The sequence below is a fragment of the Rhea pennata genome, chromosome 5 (assembly GCF_028389875.1).
Source record: "Rhea pennata isolate bPtePen1 chromosome 5, bPtePen1.pri, whole genome shotgun sequence".
Lineage (NCBI taxonomy): Eukaryota > Metazoa > Chordata > Aves > Rheiformes > Rheidae > Rhea > Rhea pennata.
The window spans coordinates 7,994,396-8,017,500 of NC_084667.1; the positions used below are offsets into that span (position 1 = coordinate 7,994,396).

A 23,105-nucleotide genomic window follows, 5' to 3' on the forward strand; every position below is an offset into this window, starting at 1 on the left:
TAAGTATTCAATCAGCAGCTCTTTAAATTAGATTCTCAATTGATTACAAAAAAATATTTTAAAAAGATCAATGGGGAAAAGAGAGAGAATTACAGAAAATTTTAACTTTTTAATACTAATATCCAGAGTCCTGACAATACTGAAAACCAGTATTTCCCATCATGTTTTTCAAAGGGATTTGTTTCAAATAAAAAGATAATCACAGAATCTGTAAGCTTGGAAGGGACCTCTGGAGATCATGTAGTCCAACCTCCCCGCTCAGCAGGGTCACCTACAGCATCGTAGACAGGGTTGCATCCAGGCGGGCCTTGAAGATCTCCAGAGAAGGAGACTCCACAACCTCTCTGGGCAACCTGGTCCAGTGCTCTGTCACTCTCACAGGGAAGAAATTCCCCCTCATGGTCAGGCAGAACTGCCTGTGCTTCAAGTTCTGCCCATTGCCTCTTGTCCTGTCACATGGGACAACGGAAAAGAATTTGACCCTGTCCCCTTGACACCCTCCCTTCAGGTACTTGTCCACATTGATCAGATCCCTCCTCAGTCTTCTCTTCCCCAGGCTGAAGAGGCCCAGCTCTCACAGCCGTTCCTCGTAGGGCAGGTGCTCCAGCCCTCGGATCATCTTCGTAGCCCTACGCTGGACTCTCTCCAGTAGCTCCATGTCTCTCTTGGACTGGGGAGCCCAGAGCTGGACACAGTACTCGAGATGAGGCCTCCCCAGGGCAGAGTAGAGGGGCAGGATCACCTCCCTCGACCTGCTGGCAACACTCTGCCTAATGTACCCCAGGGGACCATTGGCCTTCTTGGCCACAAGGGCACATTGCTGGCTCATGGTCAACTTGTCATCCACCAGCACTCCCAGGTCTTTCTCTGCAGAGCTGCTCTCCACAAGGTCAGCCCCCAGCTTGTACTGGTGCCTAGGGTTATTTCTCCCTAGGTGCAGGACTCTGCACTTGCTCTTGTTGAACCTCGGGAGGTTCCTCTCTGCCCAGCTCTCCAGCCTGTCCAGGTCTCTCTGAATGGCAGCACAGTCCTCAGGTGTATCAGCCACTCCTCCCAGCTTGGTATCATCGGCAAACTTGCTGAGGAGGCACTCTGTCCCCTCATCCAGGTTGTTGATGAAGTTGAACAGGATGGGACCAGTACTGAGCCCTGGGGGATGCTACTAGCCACAGGCCTCTAGCTAGACTCCACGCCACCGATGACGACCCTCTGAGCTCTGCCTTTCAGCCAGTTCTCAATCCACCTCACTGTCCCTCGTCTAACCCACACTTCCTGAGCTTATCTAGGAGGATGTTATGGGAGACAGTGTCAAAAGCCTTGCTGAAGTCAAAGTACATAAAACATTTTGTTCTAAAAATAAAACAAAGTAAGACTTACATAAGAAACTTTTGGGGTAATGATATCAAAATGGCATTATTTTTGAAAATGAATGACTTATCTGTTAGCATTTGTAACTACATTCCCATGCAATTCTTACCGTTTTGGTTGATTATATGGATATGGTCCCCTGTTTGGAATGACATGAGGTTCTACAATCAATATTTTCGCTTCTTCGGGTTTTTCTTCATTCCCATCCTCTTCCTTTCTTTTCTTTCCTTTACTTCCCTTTATTGGGAAAGTTATCCTGTAACACAGATTTTACGTATATGCTTCAGTATATTCACTATGATATCCAATTATCTTTAGAAGTTTATACATGTATACAACAAAAGATCAATGAGGACATGGAAAAGGGACGAAAAAAACGATGATGCTGACTTTAAGAAGTAGTGTACTTAACAAAGCTCAGAAAAAGTGCTCTTTAAACAGCTGGAAAAGACACAAGCAGTGAGCTGAGACAGCTAGAAAAACACAGAGGGCAAAGAGTTCATAAATGAAAATAGCACACACAGGAGTCAATATAAAGTTAAAATAGAAAGCAACTGGTCATCAGCAACAACTTGATTTTGCTCTAGAGCTGATTCACACTTTACAAAATATGTCAATGTCTTAAACTGCTTCAACACCTGAAGGCTTGCATCCTCCAATTTTATTGTATTTTTGTAGCCTTCTACCATATACCAGCAAGATCCTCTAACTTAAATCAGAATCATATTATGGTGAAGGAATTCTTCTAATGGCTATCCAATCATCTTGATAACAACAACAGAGACATCTTTGACAGCAATAACCTCATAATTGCTTTTTAAGAGAAATGCAGCAGTATGGAGAGCAACAGCAGTAAGGAAGCTATGTTTTGCAAGTAGTTTATAAAGATAAAAATCTGTATTTTCATCTAAGAACTGAAAACTGTAACACTAAATTATCAAGGAAAATTGTGTGCATATCTTGACACCTTTAGACTAGTATAGTACTACTATGTGTGGGGATGGCACTAACACTACATACTCTGAATGCAGTGTTTCAAACAAGGCTAGAAGATTACTTCCCCCCCCTTTTCACAATTCAATTTAGCCATGACAAGAGTTGATCGAGGTGAAGGAAATAAATATATATGCTAAAAAAAAAAAAAAAAAAAAAAACCACACACCCAAATTTTCCCTCAGTCAGAATTATTCCTTCAAAATAAATAAATTTCAGTTCTTGTTTACTTTTAAAGGAAAGAAGTACACTTTTTTCCAGTCCAGCCACCTATTCTCCAGTTGAAGTTGAAATTGCCATTCTTGCCTTGCTTTAATGTGTCATATAAGAAAATCAGGTAGTTAAAAATTATTAGGCTAAACTTGAGAAGCCTAGATCTCACAACACAGAGGTGAAAGCTGCACTTTGATTGTATCTCATACTGTTGTTTTTCCCATAAATTCAATAGATTGGTCTACAAGCAATGCATTGAGGTACTTCCGTATACAGTAGAGAAGAAGATGGTCCTGAGCCCAACTGTAGTACTGTAAATAACAATTCTTATATTAAGTTATGAACATATTTCCTTATAAGAAAGAGCACCTCCCTGCAAACATTAAACTCTATTCCATCTGACAATGCACTTTGGTGAGAACACCAGACCAAGAGTATTAGAAATTTTTAGATCACCTGAATGGGGGAACATGCAGATCTGGATTGTCAACAGTCACTTTAATATTATATCCAGGAAAGCTGGCTTTTAAGTGATCAATGGAGAGAAAAGTGTCATTAAAATCCAAAGATGCAATTTGATTTGGCATTTTTGAATAATGTGCACTACTTGGGTCTCCATATCCAAGAATGATGTCATGCAGCCAGTCAGGAACCACACAATCTGTGTTCATCAAATTCCTAATAGTCTCCAGAACAGCCTGCAAATTAGAAAAGTGGAAAAAGCTTGATTGGAAAGAGTGACTTTTTACTGACAAAAATGTGACATACTGAAGACCAATCAAATTATTCTATTACGCTACCACGTACCAGTCTTTCACTGATGTGTTTGGTTAGACTGAATCAATTGCTATATATTCTGCAGATATTGCATACAAAGTGTATACAACAAACCATCAGTGACAAGGAATCTAATTCCTAAACTATCAGTAAAGAGATAAACAGCATCATAATCATCAGTGACATTTTTATTCTAGAACATCAAAGAAAAAAAATTGCACAGTTCAAAACAACCTGCATACAAAATAAAGTGTCTGTTGTAGTCCAAGTTCATAGTCTTGGCTTTAGAAGAAGTGACAAATTCTCATTTAATCAGTAATTAGACATATTTCTGCACACAGTTCCTCTCCAGGCCTTCCATAAGGCCATCATGTTTGAACTCAATATTTTAAAAGTTCTGCAAAATTACAGTCCCGGCACCTACTGAGTTTCTATGCACAATCCTGGGGTGCAGTTTCCTTGCTTCACAACTCTTTCTTTCCCCACTTCCTTTTCCCTACCAGTCCAACACGTTAAATCTCAAGGCAATTGATTACTTCATAGAATCCTCAACTTTTTTTCACACACATACTCATCCACAAAGTTGAAGCTACTGGGAAATCGCTTTAACTATCAGTCTCTGGAACAAGCAAACTGTAAACTTTATACTATGCTTTTTGAAGACTATATGCATAAGGCTTTTTAAAACAATTACTCTCTTCTTCAAGCAGCACAAAAATCGTATTTTGTTAAAGCACAAATGAATGCCTCATTCACCCTAAAACCTGGATCCAATGCTTACTACCTGCTATTAAATCCAAAAACTGGTCTCATGCAACTTAAGATTTCTCCTTCAACCCTAAGAATCTCATTCCTGCAGCCAGCTCAGAAAACCTTCCTCCAAAAATTAGCTCTTAACCCCTAAATTCATTTATTTACTGATCACTTATCAGTGATTATGTCAACACTTTATCCTTCTATTCCCTCTCCCACAAAAACTCCACTCCTCCTGACGTTGGCTCGCACAGAGAAGATTGAAAAGTGTTTTAACTAAGACAAAACTAGCCTTTATTCTTCCTGTTAAAGAGCTACTTTACTGGTAAGTCATCAACAACCACCTTATATCTTGGCATAAGGAAATCAAGCATCTGCTCCTCAGCAGAAGAAACATACTACATGAAATTCACACTCATTTCCAGATTCTCCAACCTACTACACCACCAAGCATTGACACAGACTGAAGATAAACATACTGTGTCAGCACTTCACACCAAGGTATAATACAAATCTTCCAAATGCTGATCTTACTAACAATACTCAGCCATAACAAAACATGGAATCTTATTCTGCTTGTCAGAATTTATATACCTGGCTCCAAAGGGTAGAATTATCTGCCCTTTTCATACTTGCACTGTATCATCCAGGAATTAAGAAATATGGTCAGTCTTGTTTAAACATATAACCTCTATAAATGCAATGAGTGCATTTATACTTTGACGTAGATGGCTAAATTCAATTCCTTTATAAATTCTATGCCTTTAATTTCAACTAAATTAGTATATGAGTTTGACTTTGAAAAGTCATTAGGTCCCAATAATCTGTGTAATTTCATTAACAATCTGGATGATGGAACAGAGTACATTATCAACCAGTTTGCAGACAATACAAAACTGGAAGGAGTGGTTGATAAAGCAGATGGTTGTGCTGCTATTCAGAGGTCCCTCAACTGGCTGGAGAAACCGGCAAACAAAAATCTCATGAAGTTCAAGAAAGCAAAATGCAAAGTCCTCCACCTGAAGAGGAGTAATGCCACGCACCAGTACAGGCTGGGGTCGACCTGCTGGAAAGCACCTTGGCAGAGAAGGACCTGAGGCTCCTGGTGCATCCTAGGCTGCATGAGGAAGAGCACTACAAGCAGGCAGAGGGAGGTGATCTTTGCCCCATACTCAGCACCGGTAAGTAGCTGAGCGCTACACATCTGGAGCACTGTGTTCAGTTTTGGGCTCCTAGTACAAGGGAGACATGGGCATACTGGAGCAAGTGCAGTGAAATGCCACAAAGATAATTAAGGGACTACTATATCTGGTACTTACAAGGAGAGGCTGAGGGCTTGTTTAACCTCAAGAAGAGAAAGTGTGGAGGCATCTTCAATGTGTATAAAAATACCTGATGGGAAGGAGAAAAGAAGATGGAGCCAAATTCTTCTCAGTGGTGCCCAGTGAATGGATAAGAGGCAACGGGCACAAACTGCAACACAGGAAATTCCATTCATTTGAATTGAATTGAATAAAGAAGTTTTTATCAAAAGGGTAATTGAACAATGCAAGAGGCTGTCCAGAGAGGCTGTGGAGTCTCCACCCTTGGAGATATTCAAACTCAACTGGAAAAGGTCCTGAGCAATCTGCTCTAATTGATCCTGCTTTGAGCAGGGGGTCTCAACCATTCTATGATAGTGCTGTAAAGTTAACTTAAAAATAACTCAGCACCGAAAAATTTAAAACTGATTTAAGTTACATGTCCACTCCTTTCCTTATTTAAAAAGGTTGCTCGACCATCTACCAGCAGAAAGGCTCCTAATATTTCAAATGTAGAATGTTTCCTTGATGTGACATCTCCAACAGCTCCGCTCCTATACAGGACCTCTGGATAGTTAAATTTCTAGCTGTGGGAGGAAGTGAATCTGCATGGGCTAACACATTATCACACATCACTGCGAGACAAAGTACTCTCAGCTCAGCCTCATTTCATAATAAAGGGGAAGGCTTTTCTGATGGCTACAAACCACTCCAGAAACCTCTCCCTTTGCATCTCTAAGGCAAAGGGATATACACTCTGTAGTACATTTCTTGTTGTTGGCCTTACGAAGATTTTTGTATGTGAGGTACAGGACCAAAAGGTTGTGTATGCAGTATTTCTAAAGCCTCAGTTATGCTGAGGGACTAGTCCTATAATAACTAGGAACTTCTATGATACTATTGCAAATATAAAACAAATCTTTCTAGCTTAAATGTATTAAGTGCGAGTTAGTATATTTGTGCTAAGGAAAGACAGTATTTCTAAATCTGGATGCTAATTTCTCAGAGGAAAGTTTAAGAAATATGTTCCCAACAACTAAAGTGTTTTTTCATTACAAAAAATGTTTCAACTTTCAAAATTAACCTCTACACACACAAAGCTAACAAGATTAGCTCTTTTAAGAACTAATATTGCTGATCAACTGTAGCAAAGTAGCGCTGTCATCTCCAGCAAACACATTATATTTGCACTTCCACTGCTGTCACATTTGCTTTATTTACTAAGACTGCACAAGTGTTCTCTTGTCTTCTCTTCTACAGGCTTAGTATAAAACTTCAAGCTGTGTTCTCTCAACTCAATACATAATAAGCATTAATCACAGTGATATCTTGTTTTCTTCTATCTGTAGTTAGAAAGGTTTTCTGCAGATGACATTAAAAGCTTGTACCCAAATTGGTAGTGATATGAGAAATCTGGAAACAACTTAAAAGTTTGCCTTGACAAATGAATGTGATTGAGATTTAATTAAAAAAACAAAATAGTTTGCATAGAGATGTGTTGGTACATTATTTGCAACAGACAGAGCAAATCTGAAAACTACACTCACAGCTAACAGTAATTCTGACCAATCTCAAATATCCACTGCAGTATTTTTCTTCCAACTACACAAAAGCACCTGTCTGAACAAACACTTCTGTGGTGCCATACTAACAAGCTTTGGCAGACAACTTCTGTATTCATAATGTAAAATGGACCCGGCACAGACGCACAATATTTGGAAAACAGCACTGATTGTTAACATAAAGTTATATAGGACTTTATCAAGTACTTCTAGTATACTAACCCATGCAAGCTACTGTTTCATGCAGATGCCATCTGTCTAGTCATATAGGAAAGAAAAAAATCCAAATTACGCATGCCTCTTTATCTAGCTTCACAGAACATGCTGTAAAATCCTCCAAAATGAAAATTCCTTCAATTATGCAATGTGTGAATTCTAATGCACGAAATGGAAGGGAATTTTTTATTCAAGTTACATTTGCACAATGAAAAGCTCAAGGAGCATTAAGTGATCTAAATCATCTAACAGCAAAAAACCCCGCATACATAGAAGAAGTGTTTTCAAAGGAACAGAATTATGCCAGATTAAAATCATCTGATCAAAAATGCTTGCGATGAGCAACAAGGACTACTTTGTTAGATTTTTGTTTTTTTCAATTATAGAAACTCAAATAAATATTTAGTCTTTGCTGAAAAACTTTACTCTTCTTGCTTTAGGTGGGAGAAGAATTTAAGTTATTGATAAGCTTCCTGAGAAGCAACACATGCTGACTCACCCGCCGTATAAGCAAAATTGAGTATGAAGTGTGTGCTTCATTTTAGATTAATCTTATTCATAGGCAATAGACATTATCACAATAGTTTTTTTAAATCCTAACCACACTCCCAGAAGGCTCTCTTGACAATGAATATCCAAGGAAGTGAAATGCCAAATAATCATCCATTGAGCATAACACATTGTGACTTTGGGCAAAAGAGAAAGCATCATTCAATCTAAAAAGCTGCAGTTAGCCTGGCATAACATCTCTGTAAGGACTATTAAATAATCAATATTAATGTAATGTAATGTAATATTTATGTAATGTTTCCAAAAAGCTAACAAGTGTCTCAAGTTTCGCCTTTTGACAAGTTACTTCTCTTCCTGTAGCCCACCATCAGATAAAAAAATGTTCCACACACTCCCTTGTCCTAAAAGGCCAAATATAACTAGCCTGAAAGATATCAGTTAGAAGACTGAAATCATAAGCTATTGTATTATTATAAGTGTTCAAACGAAGAAGTGGCATTATGATTCTCAGTTACTCTAATGCTTAGCTGTATGGGGGAAATTAGCACCAGCTGATGGGCTCTAACTTCTTAATGCCGTTCAACTCCAGCTGAAAAGCCTAACTACACGCAGCTAAAAATCAATCTCAGTAATGCTTACCATATTCAGACGAACTTTTATTATAAGAATACATGTGCAATAACTTTACCTTGAAATTGTTTTCTTTTGGTTTTCTTCTCATTATTATATTAAATGTCTCATATACATCTTCTGCTCCATTCTGAATTGTGTTCGTCATGTCTTGTTGATATTGGTTTGGATCCAAAAATACTCTGTATGTTCTGCAATCTCCTTTAAGTCTTGGCTTGGGTTCAGGACCTGTCCATATTGAAACAAAGAGTTAAATTATAATTTGAATTAGTGCTAAAAGCAGATTATCATTCAATTAAGTGATCCATATTCATTTCTGAAACAGAATTTAGACATAATTTCTGAGTGGCAACACAACTTTCTTTCACATTTTCAGCCCATTTCAAATAATGTTTTTAAATATAATCTATTTTACAATCTATTTTATTCCTAAAAACAACATGTACTTTATGTACTGTGTTCAAAGAAATTCATCAGATTTTATCAAATTAACCTTTTTCACGACGACATCTGAATTTGGCTTTTACAAGTAGGTAATGAATTCAGTGAGCATCACTTAAGAGAAAGTAAATGATTAATAAAAAAAAAAAAAAAGGTATTTCAAAAATGTTTTGGTATACCCTACCTTCTTCAATAACACGTCCTTTCTCATCTAACATGCCCTGGATTTCACAGCCTCGGACATACACGAGGCCAGTCTGCTCAACAAAAGGTCGGCGTCGGTCAAACTTAGTGCCGTAAGGTTGCGTGGGACGTACCGTAATCAAAAAACAGACATCATGTTTACGCAGACCTGATTCCAAAGAGCAACAATTAGTGATTTGATTTAATACTATTTTCCATTTCCATTCCTTAAAATACATACAACAGAACACTTGAAAATTTCTTTTAAATTAAAAAATATTTGTTCAGAGCATAATGCCTTCCATTTTTAAATGCATCTTTCACTTAATGGATACCGAATCATGAGATACTTTTGCCTTTCCCACTACTCTTGCACCCTAAAACCTGCTAGGATTCCAATATGAAAAAGAGTTTAATTCCTTTTCTCATGACAAAAAAATCTGTATTTCAAGATTATTCTGTCTTCAGTAATCTTCTTCAGGTTACACAACCTAAATGTTTTCACTCTTTCCTCAAAAAGTATAAGTCTCCTATTCTTATTGCTTTCTTTGGACTTTCTCAATTTGATTTAAATCAATTTTAAAGTGCAGTGTCTAGAACTGGGCACAAAATTCTAAACAAAGTTACTTTAGTTACCTATGTATTAGGATAGAAGAAAGTCACTTAACCAAGTCATTTCCTTTCCAGGATACGCTTCCGTTCATAAATCCCAGTATGACTTGGCTGAGTGTGTTTCTCTTCTTCCCTCAGCAGCAGCATACTGCTGTTGAGTCACATTTGCTTCCAAACCATCATTAACTCAGATTCTTTTCTTTCTGCAGAGTTAACGCCTAACAACTTATTTCCATCGTGAATTTGTGCAGTGGATTATTCTTACCTAAGTTTAGTATCTTATATTCATCCTTATTGAATTACATCCTATTTTTAAAAATCCATTTTTCCAATCCCTAATGTCACATTGAACATTAATCCTTTCTTCCAGCATACCTGCAGATTCTCACATATTTAGGAAACCTTCAAAATTTACTAAACATATGCTGTATTCCATTACATGATTAACAGAAACTTTGAACAGAATTAAGAAAAGATTGTTACTGAACCTCACTTGAGAGATCCTCTTTGTCTGAGGCAAACAATTTATTACTCACTGGATATTGCTATCCAACTTAAAGTAGCTTCATCAAGGCCTTGTTATGTCAGACAGTTCTTCATCTGTCCTAATTCAGCAGTAGAATTGAATATTACCTAATTTAAAGCATTACTGCTTCAGAAACCACTGCTTCAGAGAGAGTTCACATATTTAAAGGAGCACGGCTATAAGTATATGGTGTATAGGATATACAGTTTTTTTGTTGCCAGTGTTTTATTTTTTTTATTTTTTTTAATAGGTAAACTAACACCATAATGAGGACATCAGCTTCTGGTATACTCCTGTAAGCTAATAACCTTCAAGACAATATATTACTGAATGGCACAATTTTACCATGATCAATTAAATACTAATACATGAAAGAGAAATGCATTAAAAACACAGTTGAGAAAATTAAAACATTGGAAAGCATAACACTACCAAAGGCAACTATTTGATTTTAGGAACATATGGATATAAAATTTCTTGATGTTAATTCTATTACTTAACTAGATAAATTAATCATAGGGTAGAAAGATTTAAGTCATTAAATTACAAAACCTCACCCTAAAATACTTAAAAGCATATAGAAACTCTGTTGAACCACAAGCATTAGAAGAAGTTACATGTTTAATCATAAGGGCTCTCAAATTTTAACTTAAGAGAAGAACAAATGATAAAGGAATAAACCCTGAACACAGTGTCAAAGTATACAAGAAGGCAACATGTTTTCAAAATAATTAAAAAGTGAATGAAAATCATAACAATGGTTTGTAACGAGATACTTCCTTATAAAAGGACAAATACAGAAAGAAATAGTAGATATTGGGCCAAAGTGTTTAACACTGGTTTCTCTGATGAACTGAAGACAGATCATACACTAGGAGACAAGAAAAGGCTACAAACAAAACTGCAAAACATTAAATAAATAAATAAATAAATAAAATAAAAATGCAGGTAGCAGGTATTTGTCCCAAGTTTAACACAAATCCTTTAAATGCTCTGCAAGAATGTGTAAAAAACTGGATCATAGAAATCATAAGGTTGGAAGGGACCTCTGGAGATCATCTATTCCAACCCTCAGCATAGCCTATACAGGGACTGAACCGTGGCAGTGGCAGCACCATGCTCTAACCAACTGAGCTAAACCTGCCCCAATGTTAAACTACATTCAAGCCCAAGATCACTTTGCTACCATTAAAGCTGATGGTTCGTTGATTGAAGATATCTGAAAGTTTACAAAATTTGCTGTTGCCTACCTTTGGTAAAGTCAACTAACATCCTCCATCTGACATCAGTACTTCTAACATTACTAATGAGAGACTATGTGAATAGAAATTTACATTCCCAAACTTGTATCTGCTTATCTATTTATCACATGCTCCAGCTTTAGCATTTGTACTGTGACCTATAATCACACTACGTAACTCTAGCACATTTAATAGGTTTCTCTAACAAAAGAGATGGGAGTGACATTTACTGATAATCCAGGCACAAATTGACACTTCTGAGCCACCTGCCAACAAGGTCAACCAAAGTTCAGTTCCCCAAGCAAAAAGTATCGCCTGAAGATACTTCCAAGAAACACAGAGTATTTGGTACAGTCAGCATTTCCTAAAAATATTCAAATGCACTGAAAATTACTGAAAAATACTAGTTTGAATTAAATCAAAATCTGTCTTTGCCACTTGCATACAAGACAGATCACAGATTCCCCACTACTCCCAATGGTAACTTCTACCAATTTTTACCAATGGGACATTACTAGCATGCACATTAATTGCATGTGCTAAACTACTTTTCCATTTTCCCTTTAAGAGTTAGAAATTTACAGTTACAAACTGTAAAATGACATTTGTGTGAAACAGTAAACATTTCCCCCCTGCCCTCCCCTGTGGACTGGTACTTTAATCATCTTAGATTTTTCTCTTTAATCATCTTAGAAAGATTCTTAGATTAGGAAAGTCTAATTTTCTTAGATTTGGAATTTGAATAATTTAAACAGCACGTTAAAATTGGCAAATCTGTATCTTAGATATAAAACCTCTCCTACAAACAAAATTAAGTAAGAAGATATTTTGATGAATACCTACTTCGATAAACTTATTACACAGAATGTACGTACCTTCCCATTCATCTTTGATGCTATCACGGACATTCAAATTAATTGTGACATCTGCTCGTACTCGCATAGGCCAGTTTTCACCAATATTGGGCTTTGCCACCTCCACCACTGTGAAAGAGACAATGGGTTGTGCCATCCTAGCCCATCCGCCAAAGACTACACCTCCATATTCTGACAACCTTAGGAAAAAAAAAAAGTTTTGCTAGATCAGTTCATTTTTTTTTAAGTTCAAAATAATTTACTTCGGATAGCTCTAAGAAAAAAGTAGAAGTCTATATTTTACATGCTAGCGAACTAGTTTTGCATCATCCTTCATTTTAGGACTGAAGTATAACATGAACGGACTTAGTTTTGCTTTTCAGAAAATGAGGGCAACTCATGTTGGCATTATAAAAAAAAAAATCAAAGAGAGAGGTGAAGAAACAGAAAGAAACAAAAAGCAACTACAGAGTATAAGAGAGATCATACCATATGACCCCTAGAAATTATATATATACGCATACATACATATATATATAAATAAATCTAAAGAGGCTCAGAATGTGACAGGTGGAAAATTCAAGAATACTTGGTAACTCTCAGACAGCAGACAAAATGGTGATAAAGTTTCCAGATTCCGCACAAGTCATTAGAGGCTCTGTACTTTTATAGATATAATTCATCTTAATACAGTGAGGGCTGTTTGTTAGCAGCCAACATTTCTACAGGAATGCATATCAATCACCTCCCAGGATGGCAGCACTTCATGAAAGAAATTAGTATAAAATACAGTACTTTTATAATCACGTAATACAGGCTAATCGTTACACACTTAGTATAGTCACAACATCAGTTACACATTTTTAAATGTGCTTTCATTACAATTTAAGTCGAGCCGACTGGTTTGTGTCACTTAATAAGTATTACCATGGTTTCATCCTACTGACGCTATCTTCAATGTCCTGTCTGATCTCATAGGTAGATTCCAACCGAAAGAGGTTGAAGTTCCTAAGTAGGTAGTCGTGAAGGGTCAGAAACTGTAAATTCAGTTTGGGAAGTGCAAGACAACCTAGAGCAGGGAAGAAGCGGAGGAAACATTTGATGGAGGAACAGAAAGAAGATGAGTTAATGTACTGGTTCTACATATTAGTAAATACATACATACATTATTCTACAACTTTCCTTTTATACATAGGCTTAAAAAAATGCAGACATTTTTCTTCTCTCCCCCAAAATTTTGATTTAATGATTAATTAAAGGAGCTTCCAGTCTTTCTGGCAATAATACACCTAACTATATAAAGACTGATTCCTTCACTGTGTACAGGCTACCACCAAACTGGTTTTATACCATTACTTTGTCCCATGCTTGATTTGTATCTTCTGAATTCAACATTTAAGCCAGCAATTAATAAGGACAGAAAGACTCATTAATAGAAAACAGTCCACTGTTCAATAATTTGCCAGTTCCAATCCTTTATCTTTATTAGAAGCCATAAAACCATCAATGCATACAAAAGTTTTAAGCCAAGAAATTAATTTTTAATACATAACTTTCCTTGAAAATTTCTGTTACTGATTATAGATTTTTCAGGGAGAATGAAAAGATGGGAAGAATGGATTTAACTGATCACAGAGTACTAAAACACCTAGTCGGGTCCCATAATTACTTAGCTTTAGGGTAGTCTTAAATCAAACCTTCCACAGTAACAATTCACATACGTTACTCGCACAACCTTACTAGACTACTGTTAGTTTCTCACCTATGCTTGAGACCTGTGAAAGCTTCAGGCTTTTGTAACATGCAGCATTATCCTTGAAACCTTTCACCTGCATATAAGCTACATACTGGTTTTCACATGCACGAAGATATATTTTCCGTGAAGAAAGGTGACAGAATGTAATTTCTATTCTGAAAAGCAACACGGTGATAAAGTACTTAACACATTTTCCAGCACCAAGAAACAAACCTGTCCTGTAAAGCTAGTTATATGCACACAGGGCAGGACCTGAAGCAACACTTTTAGGGCTGCCCAAGATTTCCTACCAGAGAGAGATATCCTTCCTCCTCCATTTTTTAAAAGAAAAAAAAAATCCTTCCTTGGACTGAATTGCTTTTATTTAAATTTAGGACAAAAACAATTTAGCAGCTTTTGAGAATACAGAAAAAACCCTAACATGAAAAAAAAAAAAAAAAAAAAAAAAAAAAAACCCACATTTGCTCTAAGGACCTTTGCAGCAGGCTTGCCCTCAATGGCTAGTTCTACTAGCATTCATCTGCATTAAGCTACAGAATGAATTTTTGAAAAAAGGTTGCATTTTCACATGCTTAGTAGAGACAAGCCAGAATTAACCACAGACTTCCTATATCTATCCACAGCAAGAATGCTCTGTCCCCACAGTATTTTCTCTGAAATTATGATCCTACTATTTTCCTACTGACTGCACAACTTCCTTCTTGGTACCAAGCACTCTTGCAGAGAAACATGAACCAGAGACAGGAAATCGTGGCTGGAGAATATACAAAGTATAAAAAGGGAAAGTGTAAACTGAGACTGAGGGAAGCAGAAAAGAGAATACTTGTAACAGTTTGACAGCAAGAGAAATGTTTCACAGAAGCGCTATCAATACACAGATAAAGATACGAAGATAAAACGAGTTCACCGCAGGAGGAGGAAACATTTCCACCAGCTGTTACTTGCTAAAATTACAGCATTTCACCATTATTAAAACATATTTAAGTCATTAAAACAATTCACAAAATAGCACAGAAACAGCTGTTGTAAATAACCACTCTTTCACTTTTTGCCCACAGCAATTATAAATATATTGTGACAAATATATTTGGCTAATAAAACACTAAATTCGCACACAGCACACGCACAATTAGTTGACTCTTAGAGATGTCAGTTTTCCAATACAGCCTGAATGACAGTATAGCTACTTCAACATGTATTAAGAATGTGAACGTTTTACAACATTAAAACAATCTATGTTAACTGTTTATTGAAAGGAAAAAAAAGAATGTTTTATGTATTAATTTCCCAAAACATTACAATCACCCAGATTCTTTCAGCTTTTAAGAATAAACTCTACTAGGAAACTTACTGCTCAGAAAACTCTGAATCACCTTTAAATTATTTCCATAAAACTGAAATGTGCCACTTACATACTTTACCTATTCTTCATCAGATCTCTAGGTAACATTTATGTGACCGTTTGTAAAAAGATCTTTTGTTGTCCTTTCTCCCTGCTTTTTCTAAAGAGAACAAATTCTAAAAATCTCTATTATCATTAATACTGTTCAAGAAAATATACCCAAGAAGCTAATTTATACTAAGCAGCTGAGCTTAAGACTTATAACACATCAACACAAAAAAACTGAACCAAAAGTAGATGGAGGAACATGCAGAAGAGAATACTCACTGCTCAAATCAGAAACATAGTTGGTACTATGCTTTGAATATGAAACTCATTGATATGCATTATAATATGGAATTTTAATGTTCCAAATCAAAATTTTCATGGAATAGATTTTAAAAAGTACAATAGTCTTAAAAGAACCAAACAAAATACATATGCTGCTTACTGCAAAGTTACAAATTATCTGATTTCTTCTTTGCAATATCTGCACTTTACTTCCTTGATTATAAGCACATCGACCAGTTATATTAGGTTCTAAATTTACAGTGCATGTGCTACCTTTCAGTGACTATGCACATACTCCTTATTCTGAAATAAAACAGTGAGATAATCAGTGGTAATTTTATCCTCCTACTTTCTTTTTCAAAAACAAGTCTTTCTTGAACCTGCCTAAGAGCAGAGCATGCACAACAGCTGTTGCACTTCACCTTTATAACCTGATTTACCTCACAGTAACTTCCTGTGAAGCAATTGGTGTTAATAACACATCTGTTACCCAGAGTAGGAGAAAATAAATGGCTTTGTACAAACAAATACTTTGGATTTTTGTATTTAAATCCATTTTTAAATTGCCAACTATTTCAGCTCAATATTCTTGAGTCACAGTCTAAATAGGAAAGTTGACCTTTCCCTAAAAATCTGAAAGATGCTTAATTACTACATATACGTTCTAAAGACAAAATGAACAGATATCAGAACTGCTCATTTTCAGCATTTACAGGCCAGCACTCAAAGCCGTAAAACCACTTAAAATTCAATTTGAATGAAATACAAACTCACTGAACCACTAATCGTACCTTCTCCAGAATAATACTCAGTTGGGACAATATTTTCATCCCAAATAATCTTCTCTGTGGGATAAAGAGGCATTCGATTGAGCTGCTGAATTTGAGATATTCGTCGTTCGTGACGGGAAACCTGAAGAAGAAAGGATGCATTTAAAACGAACATAAGTCAAAATGGGACTGTAAAGCTATCTTTGATAAACTCATACTAATCTATTAGATTGCTGGTGATTATGTACATGTGGTCACTTGCAATTTTCTCTGTTTTAAAAAGCTTTCTTTTCTATTAATTTCATCTGAAGCCATCCAGTGACATCAAAAGATTAACAAACACATCGTCCAAGAAATCAGTCATGGTTCTAGCATCCAACAATTAATTACTTGGCTACTCAACTGACCAAAAATGGCACAAAAGAGCTGAAAATATTCAAGCCAAGGCTTAGCAGAAAATTAAGTTAAAATTTTCCAGTAAACAGATACTCTCTTCAATAGTTAACTGTAACAAGACCAGCTATTGCTGGATGGACAGTAACTCCTTATCTGGGAGATTAAAAAAAAAAAGATCCAATACTACATTATGTCATCTGAACAAATGTTTCCTCGTGCTATCCCTAAAAATATTTTAAAAATACCTAAACCAGAAGAAATTATTAAACATTTTTTTAAAACGCAGCAATAGCAAAATAAGTCAACGAAAAGGATCTAAAAACCAGTTATGCTATCCTAATATTGGTATCAGTTTAGAAGCCTACAGCAATGTTGCTATAGTCTGAATATCTACAAAAGAAATAATACATGCAAAGGGGATTTAAAATAGCCTTTAGGACCCAAATAGATTCTGAAGAGCTAGATCTGTGTCAGCAATATTATTTTTTTAAGGGAGCAACAGATAACTACTTACACAGCAACAATTTTTCTAGAGAGACTCAAATACTGCTGCTGGGATTCTGCTGACCAACATTTAAAAAAATACCTCTGACATATATACATAGTAGTTTCTCAGGGATGCTACATTTATAAATCAACAGTTTCAAATAGCTAGTTTATCATTTGGTTTTAAAGGCTATCTCAGAATCCAAATTACTGCCATAACATTGCTGTGGCTCACAAGTGGTTCAACAAAACGTCCTAACTGGGTACTTTGCTACACTACAGTTGCTAAACTAAGCTGTGATCTTGAGTTTGCAAAAGAAAAAATACAAACAATATTAATTACGGTTTTACCAGCAACTCCAGCAGAAACTCCTTGTCGTAGCTTGTGTCTGCCCCTTCAGGAAGGGGTGGCAGTAAGCAAAGGTACGATGCCACCTGGTGGAGCATATTTGAGCTGCACAGCAGAAGGAAAAAAAAAAAAGACACTTCTGTCAACTTTTATACTGAACACAAAGAAAGAGAGGTCACGGGTAGTATTTTTTTTTTAAGTACAGTTATGAATTTCAAAGAGCAACAATTCAAGCCCAGTATTTTAAGTGAACTTTGAGACAATTATTTAAAATATTTTATTTTTGGAAAGAGTTACAAAGTGCTCTTGGTCCATAGACCAAGTATGTTCAGCTATAGCTATCAGCTGAACTGTTCATCTGCAGAGATCACACAAAGGTGTGGAAGTTTGTTCTAGGACTTGAATCTGTGAACAGAACTAGATATTGAGCGCTTCCTTCCCTTACAGAGCACAGCTTGCCTCTGTCAAAATATGAACTATTACCCTATCAATCACAGCATCACAATACATCACAATCAATACAGTATAGTACAATACAGTAGTACAATTTATAATTTCTATTATAGACTGGTAGGAAGCAAGAATCAAAAAAAATTTTTTTTTAATTGAGGTTAACGACTAAGGTAATTACTGCTGCAGTTATTTTAAAGCAGCTAACTACTTTCTAGAAAATTAGCACTTTCTCATATTCATTAAAAAAAGGAAGTTTTTTTTTTTAGATTGGAATTAGATTGTTCACTACAAGTTTCTCCTAGTGAATTCAAGCTTTCCTTTTTTTTCTTATTTTGACAGACAAAGACCTCAAAAAACAATAAGTATGAATTGGTTTATCGGCATGGTAAGTCAGCAACAAAAAGGTTAGAAATTAGTTAAATTAAAACATTGTACGCAGCAAAAATTTCAGTTTTATGTTAAATTTCATTTTGATGACTTACCTGAGGGGTCCAAATAACTTCACCAGTGAATCACGAGCATCTACTGCAGCTACATTTGAGAGTGCAAAGTCATATAACTCTGGGAAATGTGCAAATGCTGCTCTCTAGAAAACACCCGCCCCCAAAAACCAAAATTAAGTATATTAATGAAAAAAATTAATAACAATCTAAACACTTAAACATAAGTATATCTTCCTCTGATTCACAACAGATAGCATCCTGTACACTGCCAGAAAAGAAATAAAAGCTAGATATGAGATCTCCATTTTTCTTAGCACTACCTATTTATGATTCTTGTGCTTCAGAGACACGTTATCTTTCTGAAACACCTTCCATCAGCATTTGCTGGTTTTGTCATAAAAACGTAAAAGGACAGACACGTAACCCTGCAGACAACTAAGAATAATTAGGAACAAGTTTTATTTACCAATATTTGTTGTTAAAATTGATGCGACAATTTTTGAAAGAGCGTAGCTATGTCTTCACATGACTACAAGTGGTGACAGACCTTGATTTTATCTCTTTACGTACAAGGGAGCACTACTGGTACTGTATGTGTGTACTGATTTTGAAGAAATGGTGCCACCTACTGCATAACCATAAATTAAATCCTTACCACACTTAATTTTCCCTTGAATAAATTTAGTGGGAGCAGTCCATCTTATATTAAAATGACAACCTCAAATCAAATATGGTTTTATTTTGATAAGGGAGATTACAAGGCTACTGATCCTGACTGTTACTTTATTTAGGTTCTCTATATTGCCTATTTATTTTTCTTTATCCACATACATAACATGAAGTTTTAATGAAGTCTTCAATATGGTATAGAAAAGCCAAGTTAAAACTATTCCTATAATTCAACAGGAAAAATGATTGAAAAAAATTGAAAATGGCTTGACCCCCATTCTGGTTGCAGATTAGGTTAAAAAAAAAAGCAAAACTACATCCTTTCTCTCCCCCCAAACCCTTCAATCTCTACCTACCTGTAAAGATGTAATCCTGTCATAGTGAATTGTTGTCATCTCATTCTCTGTCAAAGCATTTCCAGTCTGATCATTGATTTCGAAGCCAGTATAGAATTTAAGCATATCTAAAAGCTGAGAGATCGTGCATACAAATTAGCACATTAAGAGTTAGACAGACACCCTACCGCAAACAAAAACACAACTCAACAGGAAACGTCTGGGCATCACGCACAAAGAACAGCTCCTCAAAACACTCAAAGAAACAGACTAAAGAATTGTATCTATGTTTTTGTTTTGGACGAGGCACAGAATAATTTTGTTTAGAATCTCATCTAGCATTCAAAGAAATCACATCACAGCCCACAACCAGAGTAGTTTCTTTTAGATACCAAGACTTGAAACGGAAATAATTACACTGCCCAGATAACCTAGACAGGAGTTGCCGAGGACACTGAACCAAGCTTGCTGCTAGCAAAAGGGAGAGGTTTTGCTCCCTCCTGTCCTCTTGCATGCCAGCTCTGGAATTCCTCATACCTTTCCGTGAAGTTATTTAACTCAAAAAGGAAGAGAAGTTATTTAACTCAAAAAGGAAGAAAACTATTCAGATGTATTGTTGGCTTTGTGTTCCATCAGTATCGACCCTTGGAGAGATTCAACGAGTACCAGAGATGGGAGACAGGAACAAGCAGCTGGGAAGCAGGAATAGGAGAGACTTTCAAGTCCGACCACAAAACTAACTTACTATCTATGACTGAGTAACAACAATGAAAAACAGCTGCATTGCAGAACAGTCTAAGGTCAAAATGAAGGCAGCAGAAAAATGCACCAGTGACATGACTTCTGCTACATGTGGGGTAAAGCATGCCACTGAAATTGCACTGTTTTCTGGACTGCATTTTTAAAGCCTGTTCAAAAACAAAACTAGAAACATAAAAGCAGACTGACTCATAGGCACAGGTAAGAAAAGACTACTGTCTTAGGGATTTAAATGAGTAGTTTGCTTCCATCAAACATTAATGAAATCTTCCTTTGTAACAACAAAACATAAAACACAACAGTGGCAACATTTAGAGTCACATGAGAGTGACCAAGTATTTTCAGCAACTTTAAATCTCACCTGGCAGAAGAGGTGGCCCTCCTTTTCTCGCTTGGCAAGACTAGAGAGGTAACAGTGAACAACGAGGTGGGAGTCATCTAACACTGTATTAAACCAGCGGCGTGTGGGAAGCAAGGCCTAAGATAAACAACCCCACGTTAGTACAAGCACTTCTTCAAAATTTTAGAAATCCTAGTTTCTCGTATTTTTCCATTTCACGAAGGCAGATCAAGACAGACTGATCTGATAGATCTCTCTGAGGGTACTGGATACTAAAGCAGCATTTCCCTGTGCGAGGACATGATGCTATGGAGACAGGCTGCTACAATCACAGCCTTTATAGTACTGGGAACACAGCACAAACTTGTCATTATTAAGATTGTACCCTGCTAGTAATGAAAGGAGTAAATTAAATAAAACAATTGTTTTACAATTAAGTATAAATCCGTTACGTGTGTTACACGGGGTATGTCAAACTCCTGCAATATTGTTTGAAATGCATGTGTTCCTACATTCATGTCACTCATTTTAAATTTGTCCTTCTCATGACCGAGAACAGTGTCTTTCTTCTAAATATGGTATATCATCTTTCTTCTTCTTAGGACACTCAGAGTAGATTTCAGAATTTTTCAAATCTGAATTATAAATCTATAAAAGTTTTTTGAACAAAACCAAAAAAACTGACACCATTTCTTGTCTATGTAAACAGTTTAAGCTACTATGGGTGGAAACTGTTTAACAGCATGCAATGGTACTACTGAACACTTCATGAAAAAAACGAAGCTGGTTGCTTTCAATGGAATCTACGGATTGAGTCTAGAAAGCCAAAAAGCATTAACATGGTGCTAAGAACTAAGACAAAGGGGGGGGAGGGGGGAGAAACGTGTCTGTAGTAGAGAACATTAGTTGCCATACATAATAATTACAAAAAACAAAGAGTACAAGAGCTTTCCCTGAAATCACTCCTTTCAAAAGATCAAATAAGTTTTGATTGCAGTGTATATAATTTAACACGAATCATAAAAATCCTGAATAAAAAGCCTCAATGTGTAAAAATAACCTATTAACAAAACATTGAGGCAGAAAGATTTGGTTTTATAGCTGTTTTTTTTCACTTGCTAGTTCTAATCATTACAGCAAGCTTCATAAACTTGGAATTCTAACCCTTCTGTAATACCTAGTGAGAACTAACATTAAATGTACTGCCTCTAAGTACACTGTCTGATATTCAAATTATCAATTTAAAAATCAAGTATCTTTTCTCTTATAAGAGTATATCATGTCCATCAGACAATGAGCTCTAATTCAAAGAATAGTGTATTACAAACATACACTATTCAAGAGATTTAGCAAAGGACAGTCAGTCTGCATGAGTTCAAGAAAAAGCTCTTTTAAAATCCCTGTACTTACTGCTGCAATAAATTCTGTTCTGTTTCAGAAAATCTTATTAAGTTGAAATAATTTAAAATAAACTGCTACTCATGAGAGAAATTATCAATTAATGACTGTTCTTTTTTTAAATTCTGGTGCTGTGAAGTTTAAAATTCTCTCATTTTCCCAGTACCTGCATGTAAATTTCACAAAGTCTCACTCGGCCTCCTCATTGTTCTATAACCAACCTAGATCACCAGAACCATCCTTTTTTAATAATGAAAAACAGCCAGCCAAAAATAGTTTGGATTTAAGAACTATTTATGCCTCCTGAGGCTGTAACACACAACATGATACATACTTTAAGTGGTTTATTATGCATTAGGAGAGATACTCCTGGATTAATCCGAGTGGATTAAAACTTTATATATTCTCATTAGTTGCCAGAATTATTACTGTTACTCTCATCAACAAAGTCTTTATTGAGCAATTTAGGATCATTACTTTCACTAGTAATTTATCTGACTTACAAACATTACTACTCAGTTCCCAAAGTGACTGTATGGCTACAATTTCCTATTTAAGGATAGAAAATCAGTACTAAATGACCATACACATAACTGCAACATAACTCCCTGCTACCTGAAATAACGTTGTTAACAGAGCAAATAATACGTGATGCATGTAAAACTTCAGTAGGGTAGACCTGGAAATAGGTTGTAAATACTGGTTGCAGCTTACCTCAAGATCTATCATGAGCTCAATGAACCTCTCACAATAATGAACTTTGTCCATAGAAATAGGACCTAGATAAAAATTAAAAACAAACTAGTAAGCAAAAACTAACTGACCTGTACCACACTATATTTGCATTTGAACTGTTCTTAAAAAATAAAATACATGCTGCTAATAGATCAGAATCAGCTTTAATAAGATCAGAAAATTTACTAGCACACTTTTTTCTTATTCTAAAACAACTCTTTCCATAATTCCAAACCAGAAGATTTCTGGATATAAGAAAGTAATAGAATTAGACTTTCAGAAGCCATTTTATTCCCTCTGAAACAAATAACCCAATCTAACATAAAACAAAACAGTTGGCTTCAACAAAACACCAATGGGCCGC

General features: G+C 36.0%; 1 protein-coding gene across 2 annotated transcripts in view; it reads right to left on the reverse strand.

Moving 5' to 3' along the window:
• Positions 1–23,105, reverse strand: part of AQR (aquarius intron-binding spliceosomal factor) — a 60,759-nt gene that overhangs the window by 24,622 nt on the left and 13,032 nt on the right. For both annotated transcript variants that reach the window (XM_062576819.1, XM_062576820.1), the window contains exons 10-21: positions 22,721–22,785; positions 20,630–20,746; positions 19,531–19,644; positions 18,545–18,648; positions 17,612–17,714; positions 16,400–16,520; positions 13,108–13,249; positions 12,202–12,380; positions 8,949–9,116; positions 8,382–8,551; positions 3,031–3,272; positions 1,478–1,624 (exon numbers count right to left, since the gene is read on the reverse strand). In XM_062576819.1, coding sequence (XP_062432803.1) covers positions 1,478–1,624; positions 3,031–3,272; positions 8,382–8,551; positions 8,949–9,116; positions 12,202–12,380; positions 13,108–13,249; positions 16,400–16,520; positions 17,612–17,714; positions 18,545–18,648; positions 19,531–19,644; positions 20,630–20,746; positions 22,721–22,785 — 1,672 coding nt within the window. The remainder of the gene's footprint in view (positions 1–1,477; positions 1,625–3,030; positions 3,273–8,381; positions 8,552–8,948; positions 9,117–12,201; positions 12,381–13,107; positions 13,250–16,399; positions 16,521–17,611; positions 17,715–18,544; positions 18,649–19,530; positions 19,645–20,629; positions 20,747–22,720; positions 22,786–23,105) is intronic.